Raw genomic sequence first — 27,179 nt, forward strand, 5'->3', positions numbered from 1 at the left:
GCGGAAAAAGAAATGAAATGTTGAAACAGCATGGAATTAGCATGACGGATAGACCCAACTCCCAACCTAGTGTGCAACCCTTCACCAACCATCATGTCTGCCAAATCAGGTTTGGACTTAAGCCGAAGTCGGGCCCGTTGCACTGTTTTAATTTGGACCTGTTAGGCCTGTTCCACTTTTTACAGTAGACCAATAGATTAAGAAACCCTGCCATTTACCCATTTGTATTTAAGACCTAATTTATCATTTAGCCTTTTTTTTCTGTAGCTCTGGATTGTATGAAATAAACCTGGTATGAATTATTGAGAATGGGAAGTGTTTCTTATTTGTGTGTGTGTGTGTGTGTGTGTGTGTGTGTGTGTGTGCGCGCGTGTGCTCTTTCCAGTCTTTTTTTCTTTCACTTGCTCCTTACCACTCCCCTTTCAAACCACTGCTCCCTCTCTTCCTTCTCTATTGTGTATGACGGCCCTGTATTCAAATGATTTGAATGTTGTGTCTGCTATGTACATGTGTACATGTCAGTATCCATAATGGTCAGTCTCTCTCTCTCTCCCTCTCTCTCGCTCTCTCTCTCACACACTCTCACTCACTCACTCACTCACTCACTCACTCTATCTGTATGTGTCTCATTATCTCCCTGTTTCTCTCTTTCACTCTCACTCTCACTCTCACTCTCATTCATACTCATACTCACTCACTCTGTCTGTATGTGTCTCATTATCTCTCTCTCTGTTTCTCTCTTTCACTCACTCACTCACTCACTCACTCACTCACTCTTTCTGTCTGCATGTATGTGTGTCATGATCTCTCTCTCTCTCTCTCTCACTCTGTTTCTGTCTTTGACCTTGCTGTTAACCTTTAACCAACTCTAATCCACAGAGAATTGATAATGTCAGCACACTGCCAAGCAGGTGTGGCCTTAGACCGGTAGTGGGAAGAGCGATGGTGTCATTTGAAAAGGGGAGTGGCAAACAGAGAGGAAATGGGAGAAATGAGAGGGAGAGTCCATAGTGGAGGTAGGGATAGGCTGGAAGAGATCTCCAAAATAAGGTGCATTCAGCCTTGTGTTTTCCAGAAATGTGAGGTAGAAAGAGAGAGGGAAGACGAGAGATGAAATCATGGTCCGATGCATGGTGGAAAGGCAGAGATGTAGAGATTTGAGGAATGAAAACACTGTGGTTGAGAGCGATAAGGGGGCTGGTTTGAACTCGAGTAACACCTGAGCCGTGTTTCCCCTCAAGACCGCCGTTCTCCTCTCCATAGTGCAGTTAGCACACACACACCTTCAACCACTCTCCATATAATGGGAATCAGTCCACGCAGGAGAACACGCATTCAGATTTTCTGGCTCACCTAACCGTAAATGTCCCTTCCCCTTCTACTGTCGAGGCACAATGTGCATAAATTCCTAGTTTAAACCTCTTTTTCCTGCAGTGTTGCTCTTTCTTGGAGCGCTCTCAGGAACGAAGTTCACTGGCACAGTCAAGATGGGCCCTTGTGCAATTTTCTGGGTCTGCATTGTGTAACATAACTTCGGAGCCACATAGCTCCTTATCAAACACGAGCTAATCTAAGCACTTTAAATAACATACCCCAGTAACATACCTTATCTGCCCCACCCAGTTCAGCTATTCCATTTAGCTTGGACAGACGTGTGTGTGTGTGTGTGTGTGTGTGTGTGTGTGTGTGTGTGTGTGTGTGTGTGTGTGTGTGTGTGTGTACAAGCAAAAGAGACAGAAGAAAAAAAATCAGCTGCTGTTAAAGGCAACTGTTGGACCAACTGTTCAGTCCCCGGTGGAAATAGCTCGGCTTGTGGCAGGGCGTGGTACTGGGGAGCAGTTCAAAGAGGAGAGTCTTAGTATTTGCTATAAAAATGGTGATTAGTCATTTCATTCTTAAAAAGAAAGTTAACATAAAAATGTATAATGTGTCGAGATCATGAGAGGAATAGCACTCTCTAGACGATCTCTAGTTTGACTTTAAGCGCAGTGGGCTAGCCTGGCTTTTACTGCGGAAGGCTGGAGGGTTTCTCCCAGGACAATAAACCTCAGAAATCAAGGATGCATTTGCATTACTTGTACTTTTCTCTCTCATGCACCACCAACTGACAGACAGATGCATTCTTATGGAGTCAGATGACTGCATCTCATGTCTGGAGAAGCCCTGGTCCCAGCTGGCGAGGCCTGGCATGCCATCGTTAACATGGCTGGAAGGACCGTGTGCTCACGTGGAGCAATGAGGGTGCTGCAACGATTGCATAGCTGTCTGGCCACTTCTGGGTCACAGTTAACAAATAACCTGTCACTTAACCAGGAGGAAAGTTTGTGTATGCAATCAGTCACTCACTCAGTCACTCAGTCAGCATATTTAATACAGTTCAGTGCAACACAACGGGCTTTAAAATAACCATACATACACAAAATAAAAAAAAATCTAGTTAGGAACTATAGATAGTGAAGTGCCTACTGCCATTGTTCATGGGAGTTTTTCCTGAAAGCTGTCGGGGTGTGTGTGTGTGTGTGTGTGTGTGTGTGTGTGTGTGTGTGTGTGTGTGTGTGTGTGTGTGTGTGTGTGTGTGTGTGTGTGTGTGTGTGTGCGTGTGTGTTTCCGACAGTTGTGTGTACTCGCCATCGCAACAGCCCCAAACCCTGCTGATAAGGCTCTGGGGATAACTAAGGAGAAGATTCCAGAGATATTGCAATGTGAAGTGTGTTTGTCGAAATAAAGCGCGTGTGTGTTTGTGCAAACTGCTGAGCAATCTTCTTTTGTTGGGAGAGTGCCTGTATTTGGTTATTCACTTGGACCCTGGTCAAGTCCTGAGTCCTGTATGCTCGTGGCTCATCGTTGGAGAATTCCTTTCAGGGTTCAGGCAGTCCACACACGAATTCTCATTCATTTATCACGTTGAACTGTTAATCTGGCTGTGTAAAGGGCTTATCTGCAAAGTTTTACAGATGTGCCCGGTTGTCTGTCAAGAGTGATCTTTCCTGTCTTTTACCCCCCCCCCCAAGTGTTAGATGCAGCCCTTGTGTAACAACAGCTGAGCACTTTAAGGATTCTGTGTGTGTGTGTGTGTGTGTGGGGGGGTGTGTGCGTGGGTGGAATTGAAGGCTTGTATGAGCACGCGGATTCGGCCAGCAGTTGGTAGTTGTTGTTGTGTCTGTCTGTTTGGCTGTTTGGCTTTTCGGACGTAACTCTGTTACCCAGCGCCACACCTGAAAATGAGGGGTTAACTATTGTGGTACCCCCGAACCCTCACTGACTAGCTGACCGAAGAAGAGCGAAAAGGGCCAGGTGGGAGGGTGAGGGGGGAAATAACAGGTGGTAAGGACGGGAGAGAGAACAGCGGGGGAGAGGGGGGATCTTAAAGTAACGTTCGGACCTTAAGAATGTGAGCAGGTCTGCGTTAGCCACAACTTGCTGGTTTTGTTTTGTCTTGTGGCTCTGCTGTTATTGATGTCCAATCATCAGGGAGGAAGTAGTAGGAGTAAACAGGAAATTCATTGTTGATATTTAGCAACTTGTTCAAGTTGTCCTTATGCAATACAATGCCGGGGAGGACTACACCGGATTCCTAGTAAAATGTCATGATATAGCCGCACATTTTGCTTTTTGGGACAAAGATTAAAATTCCTGCAAGAATTTGTTTAAAATCTGTTAGCTGTTTGAGCGTGTTTTGTTTTTTTTGTCTTGTGTTCTGCTGCTTAATGCACAGATAGATGGATGAATGTAGAACAGGATGGGGAGGAGAAAAAGTATGTTAAGTGAACAGACTCCCCTATTATTCTCACTAATGATCCTTTCTCCAACTTATTGTGTGTTCTGACCTCATGAGCGACGTCAACTGGTTTGTTACTGTGAGTTTTTGCCACAAATGGCTGCTCGGTGGAGCAAACAGCTGAAGTAGCATTCAGGACCTTGCAGACCATGCAGCATGCTCATTCAAGAGGATATCTATGCATGTCCACCTACTTAAAATAGGCAAAGACCGATGATTTACAGTTGGCGGTGTGGCACCCAGTTTACCCAAGCCTCTTATGCTGCAGCTACTGCAGACAGTAGAAAGCAGACTGGCTATCTGCCTTTGGCCGGGTTCCTGTGGTCTACTCTACTGTCTGTTCGACTGTATGTACAACATTTTGGGCCATAGGATGCAGGCCAACTAGCGGCGTTTAACCTACTGTCAAAGCCTTTCTCCTTATAAGGCCTGCTGGGTATAAATACGACCATGAGGCTCTCTGGCCTGGGGGAGGAAACCAGGAGTGGCGGAGGAAGCCTAGAGGGAGGAAGGAGGTGGGGCGGGTGAGGAGAGGAGAGGATAAAGAGGGAAGGAAGAGAAGAGATGAAGAGAAAGCTAGAGGTTGGTGGAAAAATGTCTGTAGAGAGTGGAGGAGGTGGAGATGAAAAAAAAGGGGGATAGTGGAAAGCAGGAACAGGGCAAAGGGAAGAGATGGAGGCAAGGCTGCATCCAGCAGTGAAGGAGAGACAGATAGTGGAAGAGATAGAGAGATGGGGTTTCAAGGTGAATGGAGGTGGGGGTGTGCTGAATAGTTGCAGGGGAAAATGGCAGCCAGGTCGCAGCTAGGTCGTAGATGGGAATAAGAGTGAGAAACAGAATGTTTCCTGGATACCAGAGAGAAATGTTTTGAGTTCAGCAAGTCACCACCTGCCCCTGATGACTGGAAGGGAATGCTGGCTGTGTGAGAATGGTTTGAGTGTGAGTGCATGCATGCGTGTGAGTGGGTGCATGCATGCGTGTGAGTGCGTGTGTGTGTGTGTGCGTGCGTGCACATGCGCATGTTTCTGTATACCTGTGTATGTCTCCGTTGTAGGGCAATAACAAACTTACGCACAACCTTATATCTCAGAGAACAAACCCACCTGTCCAATACCCAATCCACTGACAGTGCAGACAGTGCAGTGTCTGCATCTTGTTCACAGCTTACACAGATTCAAATCGAATGGACCAAGCCTGGATAAGCCTTTAATTTAGAGCAAAGTACAGTGGTCAGACTGAATAAATCAGGGTGACCAAGTTGCTGCATTAATAGTTTGGATGCACACACTGCTCCCCCATCTGATCTGTGTACGTGCCGGTGTGTTTATAGTGATTTAGATGAGAGTAACACCTTTTATGAAATACGCTAGGCTAAAATATTCAACATAATCTTGAGGGGCATCCAGGTAGCATAGCGGTCTATTCCATTGCCTTCCAACACAGGGATTGCCGGTTCGAATCCCGGTGTTACCTTTGGCTTGGTTGGGCGTCCCTACAGACACAATTGGCCATGTCAGCGGGTGGAAAGCCGGATGGTTGATGCTAGATCCAACGGGGTGTAGGCACGGAAGTAGACGTGATTGGTTGTTGCGTCGGCCAAGAGACAGTGCGGAACCTCGAAGCGCACTAACTGCCAGACCGACAGACAGAGCAATAGTTGGGGTGAATTAAATTAACGTTAGTTAGCTAGTTTAGTTTAGGAACAAGGGGAAACAGTAGAGTGACGTTAGACGCACCTTTACTAACCAACTCTATGTCAACGTGGATTGTAAAAAAAATACAGCTAAATAACTATAAAGTTAGTGTTAAACAGAGCTAGCTAGCAACATAATCCATGACGCCATATGTAGTCGAAGGACCCCGAGTCGATGTTTCAGTGTACATCGTTTGTTTCATGTCAGTGCGCTTCGAGGTTTATTGGCCGACGCAACAGCCAATCACGGCTACTTCCGTGCCTACACCCCATTGGATCTAGCATCAACCAAGCCGGATGTGGGTATGTGTCCTGGTCGCTGCACTAGCGTCTCCTCTGGTCGGTCGGGGTGCCTTTTCAAGGGGGAGGGGGAACTGGGGGGAACAGCGTGAGCCTCCCATGTGCTATGTCCCCCCTGGCGAAACTCCTCACTGTCAGGTGAAAAGCGGCTGGCGACTCCACATTTATTGGAGGAGGCATGTGGTAGTCTGCAGCCCTCCCCGGATCAGCAGAGGGGGTGGAGTAGCGACCGGGATGGCTCGGAAGAGTGGGGTGATTCGTCAGGTACAATTGGGGAGAAAAGGTGGGGAAAAAAATCCAAAAAACCCCCAAAATTCAGTATTATTCTTTATTGCCTTTCGATGGGATGAAATTGATATTGTGATACACCATTTTATCATCTAAATGAATGATAAAGAGAATCCGTAACTGAAAATCTACTACAAAACGAGGTCCGAAATATATGAAGGGGCTGTTATTTGAAAAGCAGTCGACCAGTTCTGCTGTGATATGGCACCATAGAATTCAACGTGACGAACATGGTATTTTTTGCGTGCATAAGCAGATACCATGGTTATCTGTCTATCGTGTAAAACCCCACGTGATTATGGCGATGATATTTCCCATGTGGCCCGGCGTCGGTGAGTAGCGTATGTGTGTGTTTTGTTAAGGGCAGGCGGGGTGTCTAAGCTTGGCACATGTGTGTCGGTTCTTTGTTCTGCATCAGCCTCACACCTGCTCACAGTGGAAACCTTGCTATGGTCTAGTGCCTATGAGTACATGCACGCTCAAGTGATTAACTCCACTTAATGTCAAGTTAGTCAGAGAGAGAGAGAGAGAGAGGAACGAGGGGGACGAGAGGAACAGACACAGTTTTGAGTTGAATGTGTTTGCTCACCAGGGATTCCCCTCAGTGTCAGTAAAGTAAAAAAAAACAAACCCTTGTCACAAGATGCTGCAAGGCAAACAAGAGCAGTATTTCAGGCTCCGTTGGTCATTATCTGCATTTCTTATACTGACTGTATTTCCCTCTTGCCCACGCATGCCTCTCTTCTTCTGTCTCTCCGCCTGCGTCCCCTGAGGTTTCTGACACGCTTTGGCTATTTATTACTAAGTTCCTCATTTTCATCCTTTCTCACGATAGTTCTAATTTTTTGGTCATTCTCTCTCTCTCTCTCTCTCTTGCTCTTTCTCTCTCTCCCTCTCTCCCTCTCTCTGCCGCCCACATCATGGCTCGCATTCTTTGGCTCTGACATCACAACCGCCCTGCACTTCCATTTAGCTTTTTCATCGCGTCCCTCACGCCCTCTCCTCCTCTCTCGCCTCGTTTCCTCTCCTCTCCCTGATGACGTTTTGCTCTCCGCAGAAGGGAAAGGCCCTTTTTAACCACTGCCCCGTGTCCCCTGCCAGCTCTGCCCTGCACACTTACACAGAATGGGACGGAGGGGGTGAAAGAGGGCAAGAGAGATGGGCAGAGGGAAAGTCAATAGTGAGGGAATTAGAGGGTGATGGGGTGAAGGTCTGGCCAATGTCAGCGTCTTGATTGCCCAACCTGTGTGTATGTGTGTGTGTGTGTGTGTGTGTGTGTGTGTGTGTGTGTGTGTGTGTGTGTGTGTGTGTGTGTGTGTGTGTGTGTGTGTGTGTGTGTGTGTGTGCGCGTGCGGTCTAGTCTTAAAGTCGATTACAAAATTCTCAACAGTTCACCCGGGAATGTGGATTTAGTTCTGGCTCTGTGCTTCATGGGCCAGTGTTTTGTATCCTAGGCAGAATGATCCTGTTTTTGTTCAAGGAACAAAAAGGTGCCAGACAATCAGGCTTACAAGTGTTTACTAATTACTTGATCTGTGGTTGATGACTCATTTTATAAAGGCATCATAACTCAGTAATAGGATGTTACAGTGCACTAATAACATATTTGTTGGGTTGCCAGGTTGGGAGCCCACGTTATAGTCTCAATAGTAATTCTCTGGGAAACGATGTGACCAGCACGAGCGGCATTCAATTAACACAACACGAAAACATCATGCAAATCATACACAAATGTGGGTTTTTGTGCCGTAGTGATGATAACTACAGTAATGGCAGTTAAGAGTAGGGGTTTAGGTTAGGTAGTGGGTAAAGATATAAAGATATGAAAAATAAAGATATACTATGTATAAACATAAATACTTGACACTGATTACCGATATTACCATTAATGCTGGAGCCTCTTTCTGTTTCAGAAATGATTGAATGTGAAGATGGAAGCGCGAGCTGACATAAAATCTCTCAGAGAGAGATTTGGGGTGGGTTGAGGTTAATGAAACTCCTGGTTCTGGTCTTGGGGCCCAAGATGCTGCATGCTGGAATCAATCGAACTCTTGGAAAACTTCCTATGTAATTGTTTCCTTTTCCTCCCTTCTTAATTAATTTCCTTCTTTCATCTATGTAATAGTTAGTGTCTTCAAACTATCTTGCCTTAACAATATCTGTCATTTGCCATCGAGGTTGAAGATCTTCAAATCTACCATCACATACGGCTGAGGTCAGAGGTGGAGCCTTATTGTTTTGGGTCAAAACCCAAGCATAGTGCAGTATCACATATAATAATGGATAACAATTATATAGCCCTTTTCTAGATGCCCAAAGTGCTTCACATTGAAGGGGGTAACTCACTTCAACCGCCACCAATGTACAGCATCCACCTGGGTGATGCATGGCAGCCATTTTGCACCAGAATGCTCACCACACGTTAGCTTGAGGTGAAGAGGGAGAAATCATTGAGCCAATTACACGGGGGGATGGTTAGGTGGCCAGATGGAGAGAGCCAGGTTGGGAATTTTGCCAGGACACTGGGGACACTGGGAGCACATGCGCTGAGCTATTAGATGGCATGCACGCTGAATCTGATTCATCTCACTGGGATAATGTTGGGCTTAGCGAAATGAGTGGGGCCATCACATGGGCTGTTGCTCATATATTTGTGTTTACCACACCACTATCACCACACTATCGTCTTTTCCAAGTTTTTTGAGGATTGATTCCCTCCACAATGAAGATGTCTGTCTCTCTTTTCACTGTATTTTTCGGGTCAGCAATCCAGTTCCCTCCTTCAGTAGCTGTTGCTTTTTCTCAGAAATGTGGGATCTACACCGATCAGCAAAAACATTAAAACCACCTGCCTAATATTGTGTTCGTGCCCCCTGTCTGATCCGATCCCACAGAGGAGTTACAGTAGCTCAAATAGCTGAAAAAGATAAAGCTGGCTATGATAGACAGGTGTCAGAAGACACAGTGCACCACAGCTTACTGTGTATGAGGCTGCATAGCAATAAACTGGTCAGAATACCCATGATGACCCCTGTCCATTGCCGAATGTGCCTACAATGGGCACGTCAGCATCACTAGTGGTTCATGGAGCAATGGAAGAAGGTGGTCTGGTCTGATGAAGCACGTTTTCTTTTACATCATGTGAATGGCCGAATGCGTGTGCGTTGTTTACCTGGGGAAGTGATGGCACCAAGATGCACTCTGGGAAGAAGGCAAGCCGTTAGAGGCAGTGTGATGCTCTGGGCAATGTTCTGCTGGGAAACCTTGGGTGCTGGCATTCATGTGGATGTTACGTTGACATGTACCACCTACCTAAATGTTGCTACAGACCAAGTACATGGCAACGGTATTCCCTGATGGCAGTGGCCTCTTTCAGCAGGATAATACACCCTGCCACACTGCAAAAATGGCCTAGGAATGGTTTGAGGAACATGACAAAAAGTTCAAGGTGTTGCCTCGGTCTCCAAATTCCCCAGATCTCAATCCGATCGAGCATCTGTGGGATGTGCTGGAAAAACAAGTCCGATCCATGGAGGCCCCACCTCACAACTTACAGAACTTAAAGGATCTGCTGCTAACGTCTTGGTGCCAGATACCAGAGGACACCTTCCGAGGTTTGTGGAGTCCATGCCTCGATGGGTCAGAGCTGTTTTGGCGGCACGAGGGGGGCCTACACAATATTAGGCAGGTGGTTTTAATGTTTTGGCTGATTGGTGTATGTGCAGGGGCTGGTGAGTGGTATTTTTCATTGGCTTGTTATCATGTAGTGAATACTTGGCAAAGCAATTATACCTCACAGGTACCCAGTGTATCTGTCAGAGGACTAGTGATGTAGTCAATGACTAAGAAACCTTGTTTTACAGTGTAACCTACATTCCTACAAGTCACACAAATGATAGCACCTTCCAAACTGAAATGTACTACTGTTTATTGATCCATCCCAACTTGATATCCTTAGATATATTTTGCGTGAAGATATTTTTTAAGATGACACAAGTTAGTTTCCTGGACCAGTCCCAACTAGCCATGACATGACCGGTAGGCATGCGGAGAGGCCATGTTGCCAAATAAGAGCTGAAAATGTATACAGCCCTGCATCTAAGGGTGTGTTCAGTATGATGAAACCTGGTAGTAATCCCATCCCTAGAGTTCCAACGCACCGGTCGACCCAAGGGTTCATAGAAAGAAAGGACTAGATTTATGATAGTAATTCGCTGGGATGTCTCGCTAACTAACTCTAGGATCATTTTCGAGCACAAATATGTCAACCCAGGGTGTGTTCGATATGATGAAACTTTAATAGCATTACTCGAAAATCTCATTCCTAGTGCATGAGATTTGTCTTGTTTGAACTCCCGGACAATATGATTTTCATTAGGCAGAATGGAAAAAAATGCATTTTATATCAGGAATCATTTTCTTTTGAGGGGGAACTGAAGGGTGGAGAGAGAGAGATGAGAGGGGAGGTTGGGTAGGAGGAGCAACTAAAGTTTCCTTTTCTGATTTCCCACGGATACAAGGTCACATGACTTAGCTCAGCGAGCAGCCTGTGGGATTTCAGCTTTTCTACCCCCGTTGTATAAACAGACCGATCTTTAGTTTGGTGTTTTCTTCGGAGGGGTTCTTTGTTTTCCTGTGCGATACAGCGAAGGAGTGAGACGGTTAAACCCAAGACTTAACTTAAATGGGAAGTGGTGTGTGTGTGTGTGTGTGTGTGTGTGTGTGTGTGTGTGTGTGTGTGTGTGTGTGTGTGTGTGTGTGTGTGTGTGTGTGCAGCAGATCCAATGAGCTGGCACACACTCAAATTTAAGCTTCTTAATGGTCTGAGATGTCTTTCTAAAGGCATTTACTACTGTACTCTACTATTCTCCCTCTCTCTCTCTCTCTCTCTCTCTCTCTCTCTCTCTCTCTCTCTCTCTCTCTCTCTCTCTCTCTCTCTCTCTCTCTCTCTCTCTCTCTCTCTCTCTCTCTCTCTCGCTCTCTCTGCCTCTCTCTCACACACTTACACACCCCTAGTGCCTCTGGTAGGTTGTGCAGTTTCTGACTCCTCGGTGACCTTTGCCCTTCATCTGAGCACAGCGTAATGGATGGAGCAATGTCTCCAAAGGTGATTAATAAAAGTTGTGGAGGAAGAAGGAAAAGATCGATGCCTTTCCTGCATTCTAGTCAGTGAATCAGTCAAAAGATGGTGAAGTAAAATCAGGTTTTAAAGGGAGTGTCCCATATACCTGTGCTGCTTTAAGATTGTGGCCCCTCACCCCGCGTCTGAACACGCAGGAAAATAAGAGTGAGATGAGCAGCTTGTTCATTTTCCCAAACACCTCGACCTCTTCTGGTGTGTCACCGACCACTGCTGCATGTGGAGCTTTACAGCTTCTGTGATCGTTGGTGGCAGAAAGAGGAAATGATGTCGACAACGAGCCCGCCTTCAGAAACAGCAGCCACAAAGTATTGTGTTATTAATGTTCAGCCAGTAAATATGGTTTTGTGTGTATGTGTGTGCGCGCACACATGCATGTGTGTGAATACTAGCGCTTTTACGATGACATCACATAAATATGTGGGAAGAGATGGCAGCTGACATCACACATCAGTCCACAGTGTTTCTACTTTGGTGGTGTTTATTTTACTTTTTATTCGGTGATTTTCAGGAGAGGGCCACATAGCGGACCTACTGTCTGGTTTTACAGTTTGATTCATTTCAGAGTTTGCTGTAGACTCCCTGTTTATGAATAATATAGTAATGTCGTAGGCTCAAACCAAATTTTAAAAAAAAAATAAAAAAATTTTGGGAAATGATCATCATGCTATCTGCGGATATTCACATTGGCTTCTTCCATGTTTTGTTTATGGGTTTTACTCTTCCAGGGTTTCCCCTGTCATCCCAGTTGACTCTATGGTTATCCCCATTTTAAATGTTACACCTCGATTAATTGTGGGTTATTCCCTCAAGCAAAGTTCTCCCCCCTCCTTTTTTTTATTCTTCAATCCATTATCCAAACCACTTATCCTGCTCTTGGGGTTATGGAGATGCTGGTGCTTATCTCCGCAGTCACTGGGCGGCAGGCGGGGAGACACCCTGGAGAGGCCACCAGGCCATCACAGGGCCAATTTTATAGGCCCTTTTTTCTCCCCAATTTTATTTTTTGGCCAATTACCCCACTTTTCTGAGCCGTCCCGGTCGCTGCTCCACCCCCTCTGCTGATCCAGAGAGGGCTGCAGACTACCACATATCTCCTCCGATACATGTGGAGTCGCCAGCCGCTTTTTTTCACCTGATAGTGAGGAGTTTCACCAGGGGGACGTAGCGTGTGGGAGGATCATGCTATTCCCCCCAGTTCCCCCTCCCCCCTGAACAGGCGCCCCTACCGACCAGAGGAGGCACTAGTGCAGCGACCAGGACACATACCCACATCTGGCTTCCCACCCACAGACACGGCCAATTGTGCTTGTAGGGATGCCCGACCAAGCCAGAGGTAACACAGGGATCTGAACCGGCGATTCCCGTGTTGGTAGGCAACAGAATAGACCGCCACGTTACCCGGATGCCCCCCTCAAGCAAAGTTGATGAAATTGCGGGGTTACAGAAAGTGTTCAGTAAGGACTCAAAAAGTCTGTGAGCCAGCTCTCATGCACTTCCTGATTTCACCGTGGGACAGCCTTGAGCCCTCAAAGATTGGTCAGGAACACGTAGGCCTCAGATTGACACTGGGCCCCAAAGTGTCCCAGTATAAATTATAAATGGCCGCTTAACACTGGGTCACACGCTGTGCAGTGACACATGAGCCTCACGATCAAACGTTTGATTTACAATTATTTTTTTCATCAGATCTTCCCATGTATTGAAGTAAACAAAGGCGTGGCAACTTCCACTCCACTACTGCCTGTCGGAATTGCCCAGATTACCCAGGGTACATGGCAGATTTACAGCACGGTTTGTTTGTATTGTTGTCATGCTTTTACACCCACTATAGTCCACAGATATCAGAACACTTCTAACCTTGGAGCAATAAAGGACACCCTCAATGAGGCGTTTTATATTCTTGGCTTGCTTACCTTGTGGTCATGACCGGATCCGGCACATAAAAGTGGGAGGGGCGGATGGATGATGAAAGTGGCTCATAAGGTGGAGGTCAAAGTGCAAACTGTAACAGTATGGAAGATAACTGGTTCAACTGTCGCCCGAGCAGAGAAAGCTGTTCTGCTGCAAAGTCGGCCGCGTTCGAATTAAAGTTGATTTTGGATGGAAGCGGACCCTCTTCTGAGCGGAGGATTAAAGTGTTATGAAATCACTTGGCATAGCTTGGTGGTTACAAATGGATGTGTGGTTACAGAAGGGTTAAAGTCTGACAGCTGAGCCGAGATACCGGTGGTCAGATACAGCCCCACCTTTCTCCAGCTCAGCACAAATATGCTGCTTCAGCATGAGCCTGCAGACTACACATTGCATAGACACCTTCTCTCTCTCGCTCTCTCTCTTGCTCTCTCTCTCTCTCTCTCTCTCTCTCTCTCTCTCTCTCTCTCTCTCGCTCTCTCTCTCTCTCTCACACACACCTTTACAGCTTATGCACCCGCCAAAATGAGTTGTACCATTGCAGACACATTAAATGAAATGACCAAATGAATAGATACGGTTGACAGGCTTGGAGTTGTGCAACTATAACACGCTTATCTTTCCTTGTATCGTCGCATGTTTCCTGCTGTCTGTCTCCTGTTTGCTCGCCCAGTCGTTCCACATTGGAGTACACAGAGCGAAGAGAGAGAGAGAGAGAGGGAGAGAGGAGCGGAGGAGAGAGCACGTCTGGAAAACATTACTCAGATTCCTGCAGTCAGGGGCTCTATGTCTACTGGCAGTGGATGGAGGAAGGGAGGGAGGGAGGGGGAGAGAACGAGCAAGGGAGAGAGAGAGAGAGAGTCAAACAAAACGCACACTTAAAATCTCTGACACAGGCACTGCCAAGCCCCGTACAAAGTGTGTGTTTTCATGGCTCCTCTGTAAGCAGGCTGTTGGATGGAAACCCAGACCTGTTATTTTCAGTTATACCATGTCCGTCTCAGCAACTCCTATGGGACCCCGAGTTTCACCGAGTTGGGATGACCAGCGGGGGGCAGCATGGAGTGCTGTGTCAGCATTACAGCAGGGGTGTGTTTGTGTGTGTGTGTGTGTGTATGTGTGTGTGTGTGTGTGTGTGTGTGTGTGCGCGCGCGTGTGTGTGTGTGTGCGCGTGCCACTTGTCTGTCCTGTGGAGTTTTAGGTCTGTTCTTCCACTAATACTCATCCATGAAGAGGCAGAAACTGTGCTGTAACTGGTGTGGGTGCACGAGATTGCGAGAAGGGTGGGCAGAAGCCAGAAGGAGCCATTTTAAAAAGTACACACAACACAACGGGGCGAAGTCGGCCTACACTTAGTCAGGGGAGCGTGGGAATGGAGAGAGCAAGTTAAAACAGGAGTAGGGTAGGTAGTCATTAGGTGTTGGATTTTTAAATCTTTAACGCATTATCCACCCTTCCCAGTCAACACCTTTTTCTTCCCCTGCAGATTCTTTTGCTCGTCTGAATCGAGGCTCTGAGCATAAAGTCTGTTGCCTGTTGTCGTCTCTTGTATCTCCTTGTTTCTCCCTATGTGAACATAACGACCTGTGAGACCATTACTGAGATTTTGGGCTACTCAAATGAACTTGACACAGAGCGAGTCGTCGTATTCAAAAAAGAAAATTACCTCGCCTTCCCTCATTGATTCACACCCTTCCTGCAGTCTGTTCCAGGTTTCCCACCTTTTTTTTGTGGTCTGTCTTGCATTTTCAGCAAATTCTATTAAAGAATGTCAATAAACAATGATCGTCAAAAGATACTGTCGGTCTTTTATGAGGGCCTTTTTCAGATCGTTTAGCCTTGACGATAACTGACATTGACCCAGAGGTCTGGTAGCGATCAGGGAGTGCCAGTTAAGAGTTACACCTCCATTCTCTTAGATCTACAGGAAGGGTCCAGCACTCTTAATGAGGCCTATAAACCCAGCTTTCCTACTGCTGCTGTGCTCTTTGAAGCTGCAGCCCTGTAATCTGCAGCCTGAGATGCAGACTGCATTGACTTTCCTGTGTAGAGGCCTGATGGCTAATGATGGACACTTCATCTGCTGCGTGTGCATCAATTTAGGACATTAAGTTTTGCTTTGTGCATATATATATAAGAGAGCGAGAGAAAGAGAGAGAGAATTTTAAAACCAGTCTTTATTTAACAAAAAAATCGCTCCTTCACAATCACCTGTCCAAAAAAAAGACTTAATTTCCCATCACAGAACTCATTCACATATCAATTGAGAGAAAGCGAGTGAACGAGAGAGAGAGAGAGACAGAGTGAGAGAGAGAGAGAAATTCAAAGCATATTTATTTAGTTTACATTAGAAACATACAAATATAGCTGAACATTTATTCCATGTGTTCCTTTTTTTTAAATTTACTTTTCTCCCCAATTGTATCTGGCCAATTACCCCACTCTTCCGAGCCGTCCGGGTCACTGCTCCACCCCCTCTGCCAACCTGGGGAGGGCTGCAGACTACCGCATGCCTCCTCCGATACACGTGGAGTCACCAGCCGCTTCTTTTCATCTGGCAGTGAGGAGTTTCACCAGGGGGACGTAGCGCATGGGAGCATCGCTCTATTCCCGCCCAGTTCCCCCTCCCCCCTGAACAGGTGCACTGACCGACCAGAGGAGGCGCTAGTGCAGCGACCAGGACACATACCCACTTCCGGCTTTCCACCCGCAGACATGGCCAATTGGGTCTGTAGGGACGCCCGACCAAGCCGGAGGTAACACGGGGATTCAGAATCAGAATCAGAAATACTGTATTCATCCCCGAGAGGAAATTGGGTCCTATTACAGACCGATATCACAGATTCGAACCAGTGATCCCCATGTTGGTAGGCAACAAAATAGACCGCCACGCTACCTGGATGCCCCATTCCATATATACCTTAAATAGATATCTATATACCTCTGCAACAACAAATTCAGACACACATTTAAAGCAGATTTCAACCAAAAAAAAAAAAAGAAGAAACTTGTAAAGACTATTTCATCCTGGAACAAATGAAAATCTCACAGTGAAATGAATAAAAGGTATGACTTCCATCTCTGTTCTGTCATCCATTTTGTTTTTCCTGGTCACAATATGAACGGGTATTTCAATAATGTAGAATACAGAGCCTCCCCCAACAGGAAGTCCAACAGCTGATATTCGAGCTTATGCAATTTATTGTGATCCAGCTCATGAAACGAAATAGTTTCAGAAAATGTCTCATTGAGTGGTTCAGACAATGTATTTAAACAAAAAACAGGTTTTCAAATTGTCCACACTCTGTAAAACAATGAAAAATGTTTTTTTATTGCCCCACAAAGGACAAATGAGAGCGAGACAGAGAGGGAGAGACAGAGAGAGAGAGAGACTGGTATTGTATCGGGATTGTCATATGGTGATTTTATGAGTATATGTTTGCACACTGGAACTCCACACACACACACACACACACACACACACACACACACACACACACACACACACACACACACACACACACACACACACACAAGTCCAGGCTTCTTTGTGTAACCTCATACTGATGTTCGGTGGGCAGCGATTTCTGGAAACTACATCTTCTTCAGCCCTGCTCCAGTGTATTTAACGTGCTCATCACTTCATTCTGACCAAAACCCGGTGACTTTGCAAAGTATTGATATAACTATGATTTTAGTCTTGGAAAATAATGAGAAAATGGGTCCTTGGTTGTCGTCAATGTGTACGATTACTGCAGTACTTCAACAAAGCAGCCACTCTTGGACCGATGCTCAGTTCTCAACACACTGGCATTACATTAATGTCTTTATATGACTCAATGGGCCCCACTTAGAAACCCGTCTCGCTCTTTGTTGACTCCACGCCCATCGTCTGTGAGATGTCAGTTGTTATTAGTGTTAACAAGCAGATGTATTAACCTGCTGAAGCCTTTGATCTACTGTTCGTGTGTGTCCCTGTGTCTCTTTGTGTGTGCGCACGTGTGTGTGTGTGCAAAAAGCTCGTCTGGATTAATTACGCTCATAATGATATTGGGCTAATGACAGGAAGTGTTTGTGTCTGCATGCATCAGTGTTTGTGTCCTTGCACATGGCTCTGTTTGTAATGCGTGTGTCTGTGGTTAGACTGCATGTATCCTCCATCTTTATGGTCCAGGTTTCCTGTCTTGGAAATCCTCTCTGCTACTGTAGACAGGCTGGAGGAGTGAGGGGCTCTGGGGTCATTTAGATAACGTTTCATAGGCTCAAACCTCCGACCGACGTCTCCCTCATTGTACGTTTTACCCCAAAATGTTGTGGGCACACACACATTGGTACATATGCACTCATCTCTCTCTCGCTCTCTCTCTCTGTCTTGCTCACCCACGCCCTCTCTCTGACACACCCAGACACCCATACACATTATTATTCTCTCTACCCCTACTTATACATTGGGACACATTTTCCTCTCATCTTTTCTTCTCCTCAAGGGTGGTTGAGGCCAGGTGTGTGTGTGTGTGTGTGTGTGTGTGTGTGTGTGTGTGTGTGTGTGTGTGTGTGTGTGTGTGTGTGTGTGTGTGTGTGTGTGTGTGTGTGTGTGTGTGTCTTTGTGTCTCACCATGTGCATGTGTGTATTTCGGACCATGTGCATGTGTGTCTATGTTGGGAGATGTTTTGTAACTGCTTTATTCCCCCCTGACTAGACAGAGAGAGAGACAGAGAGAGAGAGAGAGAGAGAGACAGAGAGAGAGAGAGAACAGAAAAAAAGGGTAAGTGGAGAAAAACCAGTGTAAATTTTTTGCGTTGCAGCTCGAATGTCAGCTCCACGTTCCACTGGTGCAAGAGAGTTGGACAGAGAGCGGGGGAGAAAAAGAGAGAGAGAAAAGGAGGGGGGTAGGTGCCACCCAAAACAGGGACTGTTTCCTCTGTAGAGAGAGAGGGAGGGGGAGAGAGAGAGAGTGGGGGAGAGAGAGAGAGAGTGAGGGAGAGAGAGAGGGGCGCAGTAAGAGGAGAAGGTATGGCAGCTGGCTCTCTCCCGCATGGGCAGGACAGAGGGGAGAGGTTCTAAAAACAAACCGTCGGTTAAATGGTCACTGAGACGTGGTGCTGGGGGCCACATTCTAATCGCTGGAATATCAACACTGAAAAAAAAACAAAAAAAAAAAAAAACAAAAAAAAAACCCTTTTCCAAATCAGGCAAGAGCAGGAGCTAGCTATGAAGTACAGACCTCTGGTAAGAGATCCGGTCAAACATTTGTCCTGAAACACGCCGGTGTGTTGACTCTCTGTGTGACATGGTACTGTTTGTGGTTTTGTATTAAGGGCTTGTTAGTCAAGGTTTTTGTTTATAGTATACTCCATGTGTGTGTGTGTTTGCCTGTGTATGCATGCATGCATGTATGGTGAGAATGGGTTTCCATTCACGAGTGTGGAATGTAAGAATGTGTGTGCAAGATAAACCTGCTGTTGAGCAGCAGGTGAAGAGAAGAGAAGGTGACTTATTGGTGTGTTTACTGGGGGAGGGGTGTGTGTGTGTGTGTGTGTGTGCGTGTGCGTGTGCGTGTGTGGATGAAGAGTTTCAGGAACACCTACTTTTAAAGATTTTTGTGTTCCTACGTTATGTAACAACTTTGACAGCATGCCCTAGAACCGAAAGATCACAGAGGGGAGCGCACTGGCGGTTTGATCTCTGTGAATCATTTGTCGTGTCTTCAAGAATCACCTGACGTGCCCCTCTAGAAAGTCCTGTAATTAGCTTCGCTGAGCTGCCATCTGGACATTTTTAATTAGTCAGTGGATGTGTCATGATTGTACTGTTGATGTCTGCATTGTTTATATATGAAGTCTGCCTCTCAGGTTTATTTCATGTCTGTCTATCCTGATTTCTGTTCTGGTATCTGTATCTGTATCTGTGTGTGTGTGTGTGTGTGTGTGTGTGTGTGTGTGTGTGTGTTTGAGTGTGTGACATGAACATGACATGCTGGTGCTATGTGGCGGGGCGGGATTCTCCGCCGCTGACTGAAAGCGAGAATGAAACTAGCGTGTGCATTCGGGTGTGAACAAGCGTGTGTGTGTGTGTGTGTGTGTGTGTGTGTGTGTGTGTGTGTGTGTGTGTGTCACTCATAAGCCACCTGTTCTATTTCTCACTGTGGCCATCAACATATTCGCTAATATGAAAAATAATAGCGATTCAATAAGATGGCACAGACTGGGCCTCTCTGGGCCACCATGGAGCTAATTGAACAATTTCCACAGTATTTTGACCCAAATGTCTTGATCCATGCTCCATAATCCAGGTAAGTGAATCAAAGCAGGTTGAATCAGTCTTGCAGTGTATTGTTCATAAGGGGATGGGGATACCTGCAGTCAGTTTCGACTGAAGAGGTCACTTAGTTGAGCGATGAAAGGTGTCTGTCAATAAACCTTGTATCCAGATGAACTGATTCAACCTTCTCTGATTTAGACCAAACTTTTGGCCCACCGATTTCAATCCATACGGATTTAAAACACTCTCTGATACGTCAGCTTGGTATACAATGCTGACGTTTAATGCGCCCACATCTATTTTCGATGAAAAAAGCCACGCCGCCGTGCAGCCCAGTTGCAAAAAGGGGCTTGATTTCATACAGACTTTGCCACTCCCTCCAGTTTCGGCGTATTTCTCGGAAGTGTCGAAAATAGCATCCCAGTGAGAGGAATCACTGTTTATTTTAATCACACAGTGGAACAAGGGAAGTGGAAGGGGACAGATAGGGACAGACAGACCGAGATGTGAGGATAGCACAATACACAGAGACATTCCTGACAGAGTTGTCATTGCTACCTCCAGGGCATGTGACCTCATCTCATCTCAGTCAACTGTAGTTTTATGTCTGAATATATTGAGCGTGCTGTAAATTATGCCTCGTATCGCCTTCCTGGGCATGATGCTAGTGTGAAAATGAGCAGTGGCACAGTAAACAAGAAGTGATGCTACCTAATCCTTTCACCCTGAATGGGAATAAGCAGGTGTGGATGGATGGATGGATAATACCTAAAATACAAACGTGTATCATCTTAAAAGCTTTGTTTGGAGTTGGGATTTTTTTTGGGGGGGGGGGATTTTACCCCCTTTTTTCTTCCAATTGTACTTGGCCAATTACCCCACTCTTCCGAGCTGTCCTAGCCGCTGCTCCACCCCGTTTGCCGATCCGGGGAGGGCTGCAGACTACCGCATGCCTCCTCCGATACGTGGAGTCGCCAGCCGTTCCTTTTCACCTGATAGTGAGGAGTTTCACCAGGGGGATGTAGCGTGTGAGAGGATCAAGCTATTCCCCCTAGTTCCCCCTCCCGAACAGGCAAAGCTGACCAACCAGAGGAGGCGCTAGTGCAGCCACCAAGACACATACCCACATTTGGCTTTCCACCCACAGACATGGCCAATTGTGTCTGTAGGGATGCACGACCAAGCCAGGGGTAACATGGGGATTTGAACCGTCGATCCCCGTGTTGTTAGGCAATGAAATAGACCACTATGCTACTCGGATGCCCTGGTTCAGTTTAGCTTTAGTTTTAGTTTTAGACCAAATGACTCATAGATATATTCATAATAATGATTAATTGCCACCCAAATGCTGACGGAAAAGGTATCGGTACACGTTAATAGTTATACTATGTTTGATTCTCACCTTAATCTTGCTGACAATACTTCCAACAGATGTAAACATATGGTGCAAAGAGGACGTTGTAATCTATTGATTTCCCCGTTTTGTTTCACTGTCCAGCGTACTTTTAGCTGAAACATCTTTTTTTGGGGGGTTGTAAAATGGCCCCTCTCCCGATACCTCCAACCCTCCCTATGCCCTATGGACATTCAGGCTCAACCACATCTTGAAAGGCTTGCAGGCTGTAGCGCTAATATGTTTAATGAGTTACATGAAAAGCTGCAAATAGGGTGGCTAAGGTATAAAGGCATGTTGGCGGAAGGTAAGTAGACCTTCAGCGTGTTTGGTATTAATCCAAGATCAGTTGTCCGGTCTTAAACACGTGAAGAGGTTTGCCATTAACAATCTTATTTGAAGGGCAGACTGTGTGCATGCATGTGTGCATGCATGTGTGTGTGTGCATGTTTGTGTGGTGTGCTCTGCTCCCCCATTGAGGTCCATAACTCAGCAGCTAGCTGGTATGGATGCTGGCTGCCACCACAGGACCATAGGAACTCCCTGAGGGGACTCTTTTCCCCCCGCATCACCTGCTGCTTTCTAACAAATAGCCACGGTAATCATTATCTTCTCTGCTCTACTTCCTCTTCACTCAACGTAAGGTTATAAACAGTCTATCACTGACTACAGATTACAGTATAGATGTTTTACCTTGGCACTGCTGTGTTTGTAATTCATCAGCGGAGCAACACGCTTCCCTCTGTCTCCACACAGAGAATACGTCATTCTGTGTTTTCAAAGACCGCATGAAAATGCCTGTCTGTCAGAAACCGAGCGTTTTGGTTAGAAAGCATTTTAGGACCGCGGGCTCAGTGAAAACAAGCCTAGCTACTCTCTTTGCAAGAGAACCGTATTAGCCTATGTGTGAGGATGAAACCAAGGTGAAACAAGCCCAGCTGCTTATTAAGTATGCCTTTAGGTTAGTTGGCAATTCAGCACTGATGAAGTCAGAGTTTGATGAACTTCCAATAAATTTGGATATGTGTTCAGGAACATCCACACATGTACACAAACACACACACATACAACTTACCTTTCTGAATTTGCTTTTGTCTCATACTTAGGGGGGGATCAGAGTGAATTAAGGTTAAGATACCACTCAGAGATTCAGATCCTAGATCTGATCCTTGCTGAGGTGGTCTCCAGCAAGTCGCCGAATCCCCATCATATCCGAGAACAAAAAAAACAGATAATATCATCTGTCATGAGAGAGTCTATGGGGCAGTTTCCAAAAAATACCGGAAATCCCGATAATCCCTGAAATATCCAAACCCTCGCTGTTCAGAGCCCCCTCCTCGTCCCAGTCCAGCTGCTGCCATTATGTTGGCCTTATGTCCTGTTAGACAGGAGGGGACGGTACATTTACTCCCCGGTGAAGGATGACTCCTAGCTAGTCCCACCTGTCTGACCGCTTTCCAGTCTAGTCTGCGTCATCCCATTATGCCAGTACATCACATGGAGCATGGCCTCGCAGGATAAAGAACATGTTTACAGCGAAGCCTGTAGGGGGTTTTCCATAGCGGACAGAATCCAAAGTGAAACAGGCTTAGGTTTTGCAGGTGTGTGCGTGTGTTTGTGTGTGCGTGTGCGTGTGTGTGTGCATGTGTTTGTGTGTGTTTGCATGCATGTGCCTGTGTGTTTGTGTGTGCCTGTGCGCATGTGCAGGACATCTGTATTGATGGATTCATCATCTATTTGCATATTTGCCGCCGACCATCAGGCCTGTGTGTGTGTGTGTGTGTGTGTGTGTGTGTGTGTGTGTGTGTGTGTGTGTGTGTGTGTGTGTGTGTGTGTGTGTGTGTGTGTGTGTGTGTGAGAGAGAGAGAGAAACCAGCATCAGCCTCAGCCTTGGCACCATGAAAGTCTTGCTATAGTTTCACAAGGGTCACATCTGTGTGCGTCTCGGAAGCGGATCGGGATGTGCATTGTTTGTTCCCTTCATGCCCAATTCTTTTTTGCCAGTTAGAACGAAACCAGCGAGTTTAGAGGAGAGAAGAAAGCCAGACAACTGATTCATGGTGGAAAAATGTAGAAGGGGGCAAAACAACAAGCGGTAAACCAGTCCTTCATCAGAACCAAACATTACGCTCCGTTATGGCTTTAGTCACGAGTTGTTTTCACTGGAGACCACTGATGAAAAAACTTGGCGTTTCTTTGACAAACATCACTACACTTCCCTCCCTTTGTTCTTATTTTGCATATTTAATTGGGGGGTATTTTACATGCGTTAACATTAAAAAGATGTGTTGGTTCAAGTGCTCTGGGGTCTGATTCCTGCATTTAATCTTAAAAAGCCCATCTAATCTGCGGATTTGTTCTGCATGGTGACTGTATGTAATGTATATGCTATGTAGTTAACACGCACAATGTGTTCATAAGGGGTTTCAGCTAATAGAGTAGATCTGTGTGTATTTGTTAACTCGTCCCATTCTTTCTGATCTCAGAAATGGGACTTAAACATGCGTGTTTACATAGTGTCGAACAGCTAGGTTAACCCTTCTGTGTCCAGCCAGGCGTGCACAACGCTAACAGGAAAGAGGATATTGGGTCGAAACCATGCTAGAATGAACACTGGCACCAAAGACGTATACTAATGCTAAGATATATAGCAAGAGTCAAGATTTCACATGCCACTAACCGAAGAAAAACTGACTAATATTATGCATTTTTCCCTTCTTAAAGTGCACACCTTGTCTTTGTATTTTTAAAGATTATTTTTTGAGCATTTATTGATTTTATTAGATAGCGGTAGTGAAGAATCAGACAGGAAATGGCAGAGAGAGGGGTGTGACATGCCACGAAGGTTGCCGGGTGGAATCGAACCGGCGATGGTTGTGACCATGTGGTATGCACTGTAACCCCCCCCCCTTTCTCCCTAATTGTATCTGGTCAATTACTCCACTCTACCGAGCTGTCCCGGTCGCTGCTCCACCCCCTCTGTCAATCTGGGGAGGGCTGCAGACTACCACATGCCTCCTCTGATACATGTGGAGTCACCAGTTGCTTCTTTTCACCTGACCGTGAGGAGTTTCGCCAGGGGGACGTAGCGCGTGAGAGGATCACGTTATCCCCCCGCCCCGCCCCGCCCCGCCCGAACAGGGGCCCCTACTAACTGGAGGAGGCGCTAGTGCAGCGACCAAGACACATACCCACATCCGGCTTCCAACCCGCAGACACGGCCAATTGTGTCTGTAGGGACACCCGACCAAGCCGGAGGTAAAACGGGGATTCGAACCGGCGATCCCCATGTTGATAGGCAACGGAATAGACTGCTACGCTACCCGGACGTCCAAGTGTTCTTCTTTTTTTTTGACGTGTTCTTCGATAATCCAAATATAATGTATTGTAGCGAATTAAGGGGGCAGCCTGGGAACCGTCGCCATAGCCGGGACACGAACCCGTATCTCCCAAGCGACAACGTTAACCAGTCGACTAAAGGGTCCAACCCGTTAGTCAAGGACCACCGTGTCTACTTATCCATGCACGTTACACTACCCCCCCTCCTTCGGGAAACGCGTCCCCGCGCTTCAGCATATCAGCTCCCTCACGCCTCTGGGCGCACGCGCTTCCGATGGCCTTACGGTCCCACCATCCCACTTCTGACACCAATGTAGCGAATTCAGGGGGCAGCCCGGGAACCGCCACAGCCGGGACGCGAACCCGTGTCTCCCGCTCCGCAAGCGACAACGTTAACAGTCGACTAGTCGACTGCGACAACGTTAACAGGGACCTTTTAGTCGACTGTTAACGTTGTCGCTTGCGGAGCGGGAGACACGGGTTCGCGTCCCGGCTGTGGCGGTCCCCGGGCTGCCTCCTGAAGTCGCTGCAGTATTATAGTTTAATAAAATTAGTTGATCAGATTTGTCTTAGTTTTTAACCCATACTTAGTAATTTGCATAAGTATGGATCATGGGGTCTGTTACCTCTCTCCAAGGCTTATGCCCAGCTGATGAGGATTGGAATCACCTGGGCTCCATCAGCAGCTCCGCAGGAGGCGGGGCATTACCCGGAGAGGGAAAACTACAGACACACGGAAACACGGAGATTGACCGAAGCGCAATGGAAACCCAGTTTATCTTTTTCTTCTAGACTGACAAAGTTTCATAGATGGTCGTAATGGGCTGATGTCTTTATTCATCCCGCCATTCCATCCTGTCCTCGACATCAACCGTGTAATGCACCAGCAGCAGTTTATATGAGGTTTAAACAAGCAGTGGGACAGCTGAGCTCCATGAGCGCGCTCAGGGAAATTCTGAAGGTCGCGGAGAGAGCGAGTATGTGTTGGCAGGGGACTTGGCTCACCCAATGCCTCTTCTTCCCTTTTTTTCTCATTACTTGTCCACTTCAAACCTGCCTGTTCACTCTCTGTCCTTGACTCGTTGACGGAAGTGCAAAAAGGAGTGCGAGCTGATTGAGAGACTTTGTGGGCGGGGGAGGGGGGCAGGTAAGAGGGAGAGAAATGGGTTCGGAGAAGATACAGTTAGTAAGATTCAATCTTTTTTTCCGGATTTCCCCCCCTTTTATCCCCAGTTGTACTTGGCCAATTACCCTATTTTCCGAGCTGTCCCGGTCGCTGCTCCACCCCATCTGCCAATCCGGGGAGAGCTGCAGACTACCACATACTTCCTCCTATACATGTGGGGTCGCCAGCCGCTTCTTTTCACCTGATAGTGAGGAGTTTCACCAAGGGGATATGGCGCGTGGGAGGATCATGCTATTCCCCCTCCTCGCCGAACAGGCGCCCCGACCGACCAGAGGTGGCACTAGTGCAGCGACCAGGACACACACCCACATCCGGCTTCCCACCCTCAGACACGACCAATTGTGTCTGTAGCGACACCTGATCAAGCCGGAGGTAACACGGGGATTCGAACCGGCGATCCCTGTGTTGTTAGGCAATGGAATAGACCGCTGCGCTACCTGGACGCCCTGTAAGATTCAATCTTAAATGCTTGCTTGTTGTGTTTAAAATCTGACCCCGGGGCAAAACAAAAAAAAAGCGGCACTCATTCGCTTCACAGTAAGCACCATTCCTGCTATACGTCGTTTCAGAGCCCCTGATCCCCCATTGCTGGACACGGATGGGAGAAACTTGACGATGGGGGGAGAAGAATGGGGAGGAGAGAGGCGACTCATGCCTCCCCCTGCTAACCTGGCTGCAAGGCTGTCTGCTTTGCCGCACAGGATTTGGAAAACATGACGGCATGAAGGAAGGCGGCGGCGGCGGCGGGGGGGGGGAGGGTAGTAGGGTAGTAGTGGTACAGTACATACCGGGTATGTTTGTGGAAGTGTGCGTGTATGTGCACATGTAACTGAGGGGACGGGCGGAGGCCCCGCGTACAGCGCTGATGCAGGAAGGCCCAACACTCCGAGCGGCATTGAGAAACAATGAAGTAATGGAGAAGGAAGGCAGGAGAGGCGTTGTTAGCGGGAGAAAGGGGGGGGATGTGTGTGTAAGAAAGAGTAGGGGAGATGTGAGGAAGTGGATGTCGTTTTTTTCTTCCCTGGCACCGTGTTCTGTTATTATTTCTTCTTTTTTTGTGTGTTTTTTTTTAACACCATGGTGTTCTTGCATGCAGATGAGCTCCAGCAGCTGTTGCTATCACATGGTCACACTGAGGTTTGTAAGAGGAACAAGATTTCTTCTTTTTTTCTTGCGAGCACAGTCACACACACCCCGCTCTCAGGGTCACAGGACACACACACACGCACACGCACACAACCGCCGCTCTTATACTTTCCCAAGAGACGTGTGAAACTCTAACCCGGCCAAATTCGCGGCCTTGAGAGAGGCTAAAATGGAGATGGACAACATCCAAGTGCGAGTTTACGTAAATACATGTTGGTATTAATAATTGTGACCACACTGATCTATATTCACTCAAGTTTATAGAAGTGAAAGGTGACTCGTCCCTCACAGCCTCCTTACTAGCCTCAGCTTTCATCTGTTAGAGAGGCTGTTCAGACACACACACACACACACACACACACACACACACACACACACACACACACACACACACACACACACACACACACACACACACACACAAGACAAAGTGATTGTCAAAACAAAGTGTAACAGTATAAAAGCAACAGGCCTGCTTGTGTGTATTTTGGGTTTTTTTTGTGTGAGCAAGTTGAGTGGAGTCTTGCAGCGTTATCCCGCTGCATTTAGAGAGATGATAGTGCCGTGGGGGAGTCTCGGGGTCAGCAGTGTACTCGCGTTTGGTTTTTCAATTCATCTCCCTGCCCCCTGTTATTGCCCCAATAAACAGCTGCCTCACCTCAGCCAGGGCTAATTAATCTCTTTACCAACCCTGCTCTCTCGCTCTCTCTCTCCATCTCTCTCCCTCTCTCCCATCTCTC

At 46.8% G+C, this 27,179-nt stretch overlaps 1 protein-coding gene across 3 annotated transcripts in view; it reads left to right on the forward strand.

The window, feature by feature from the left end:
• LOC130116135 (unconventional myosin-Ic-like) overlaps nt 1–27,179 on the forward strand; it is a 79,666-nt gene that overhangs the window by 10,587 nt on the left and 41,900 nt on the right. The window contains exon 1 of one of the 3 annotated variants that reach the window (XM_056284084.1): nt 18,077–18,343. The exons of the other annotated variants lie outside the window; for them this stretch is intronic. Coding sequence (XP_056140059.1) covers nt 18,197–18,343 — 147 coding nt within the window. The 5' untranslated portion in view covers nt 18,077–18,196. Of the gene's footprint in view, nt 1–18,076; nt 18,344–27,179 lie in introns of those variants that run through there. 3 annotated transcript variants of the gene reach the window in all.

The sequence above is a fragment of the Lampris incognitus genome, chromosome 7 (genome assembly GCF_029633865.1).
Source record: "Lampris incognitus isolate fLamInc1 chromosome 7, fLamInc1.hap2, whole genome shotgun sequence".
NCBI lineage: Eukaryota > Metazoa > Chordata > Actinopteri > Lampriformes > Lampridae > Lampris > Lampris incognitus.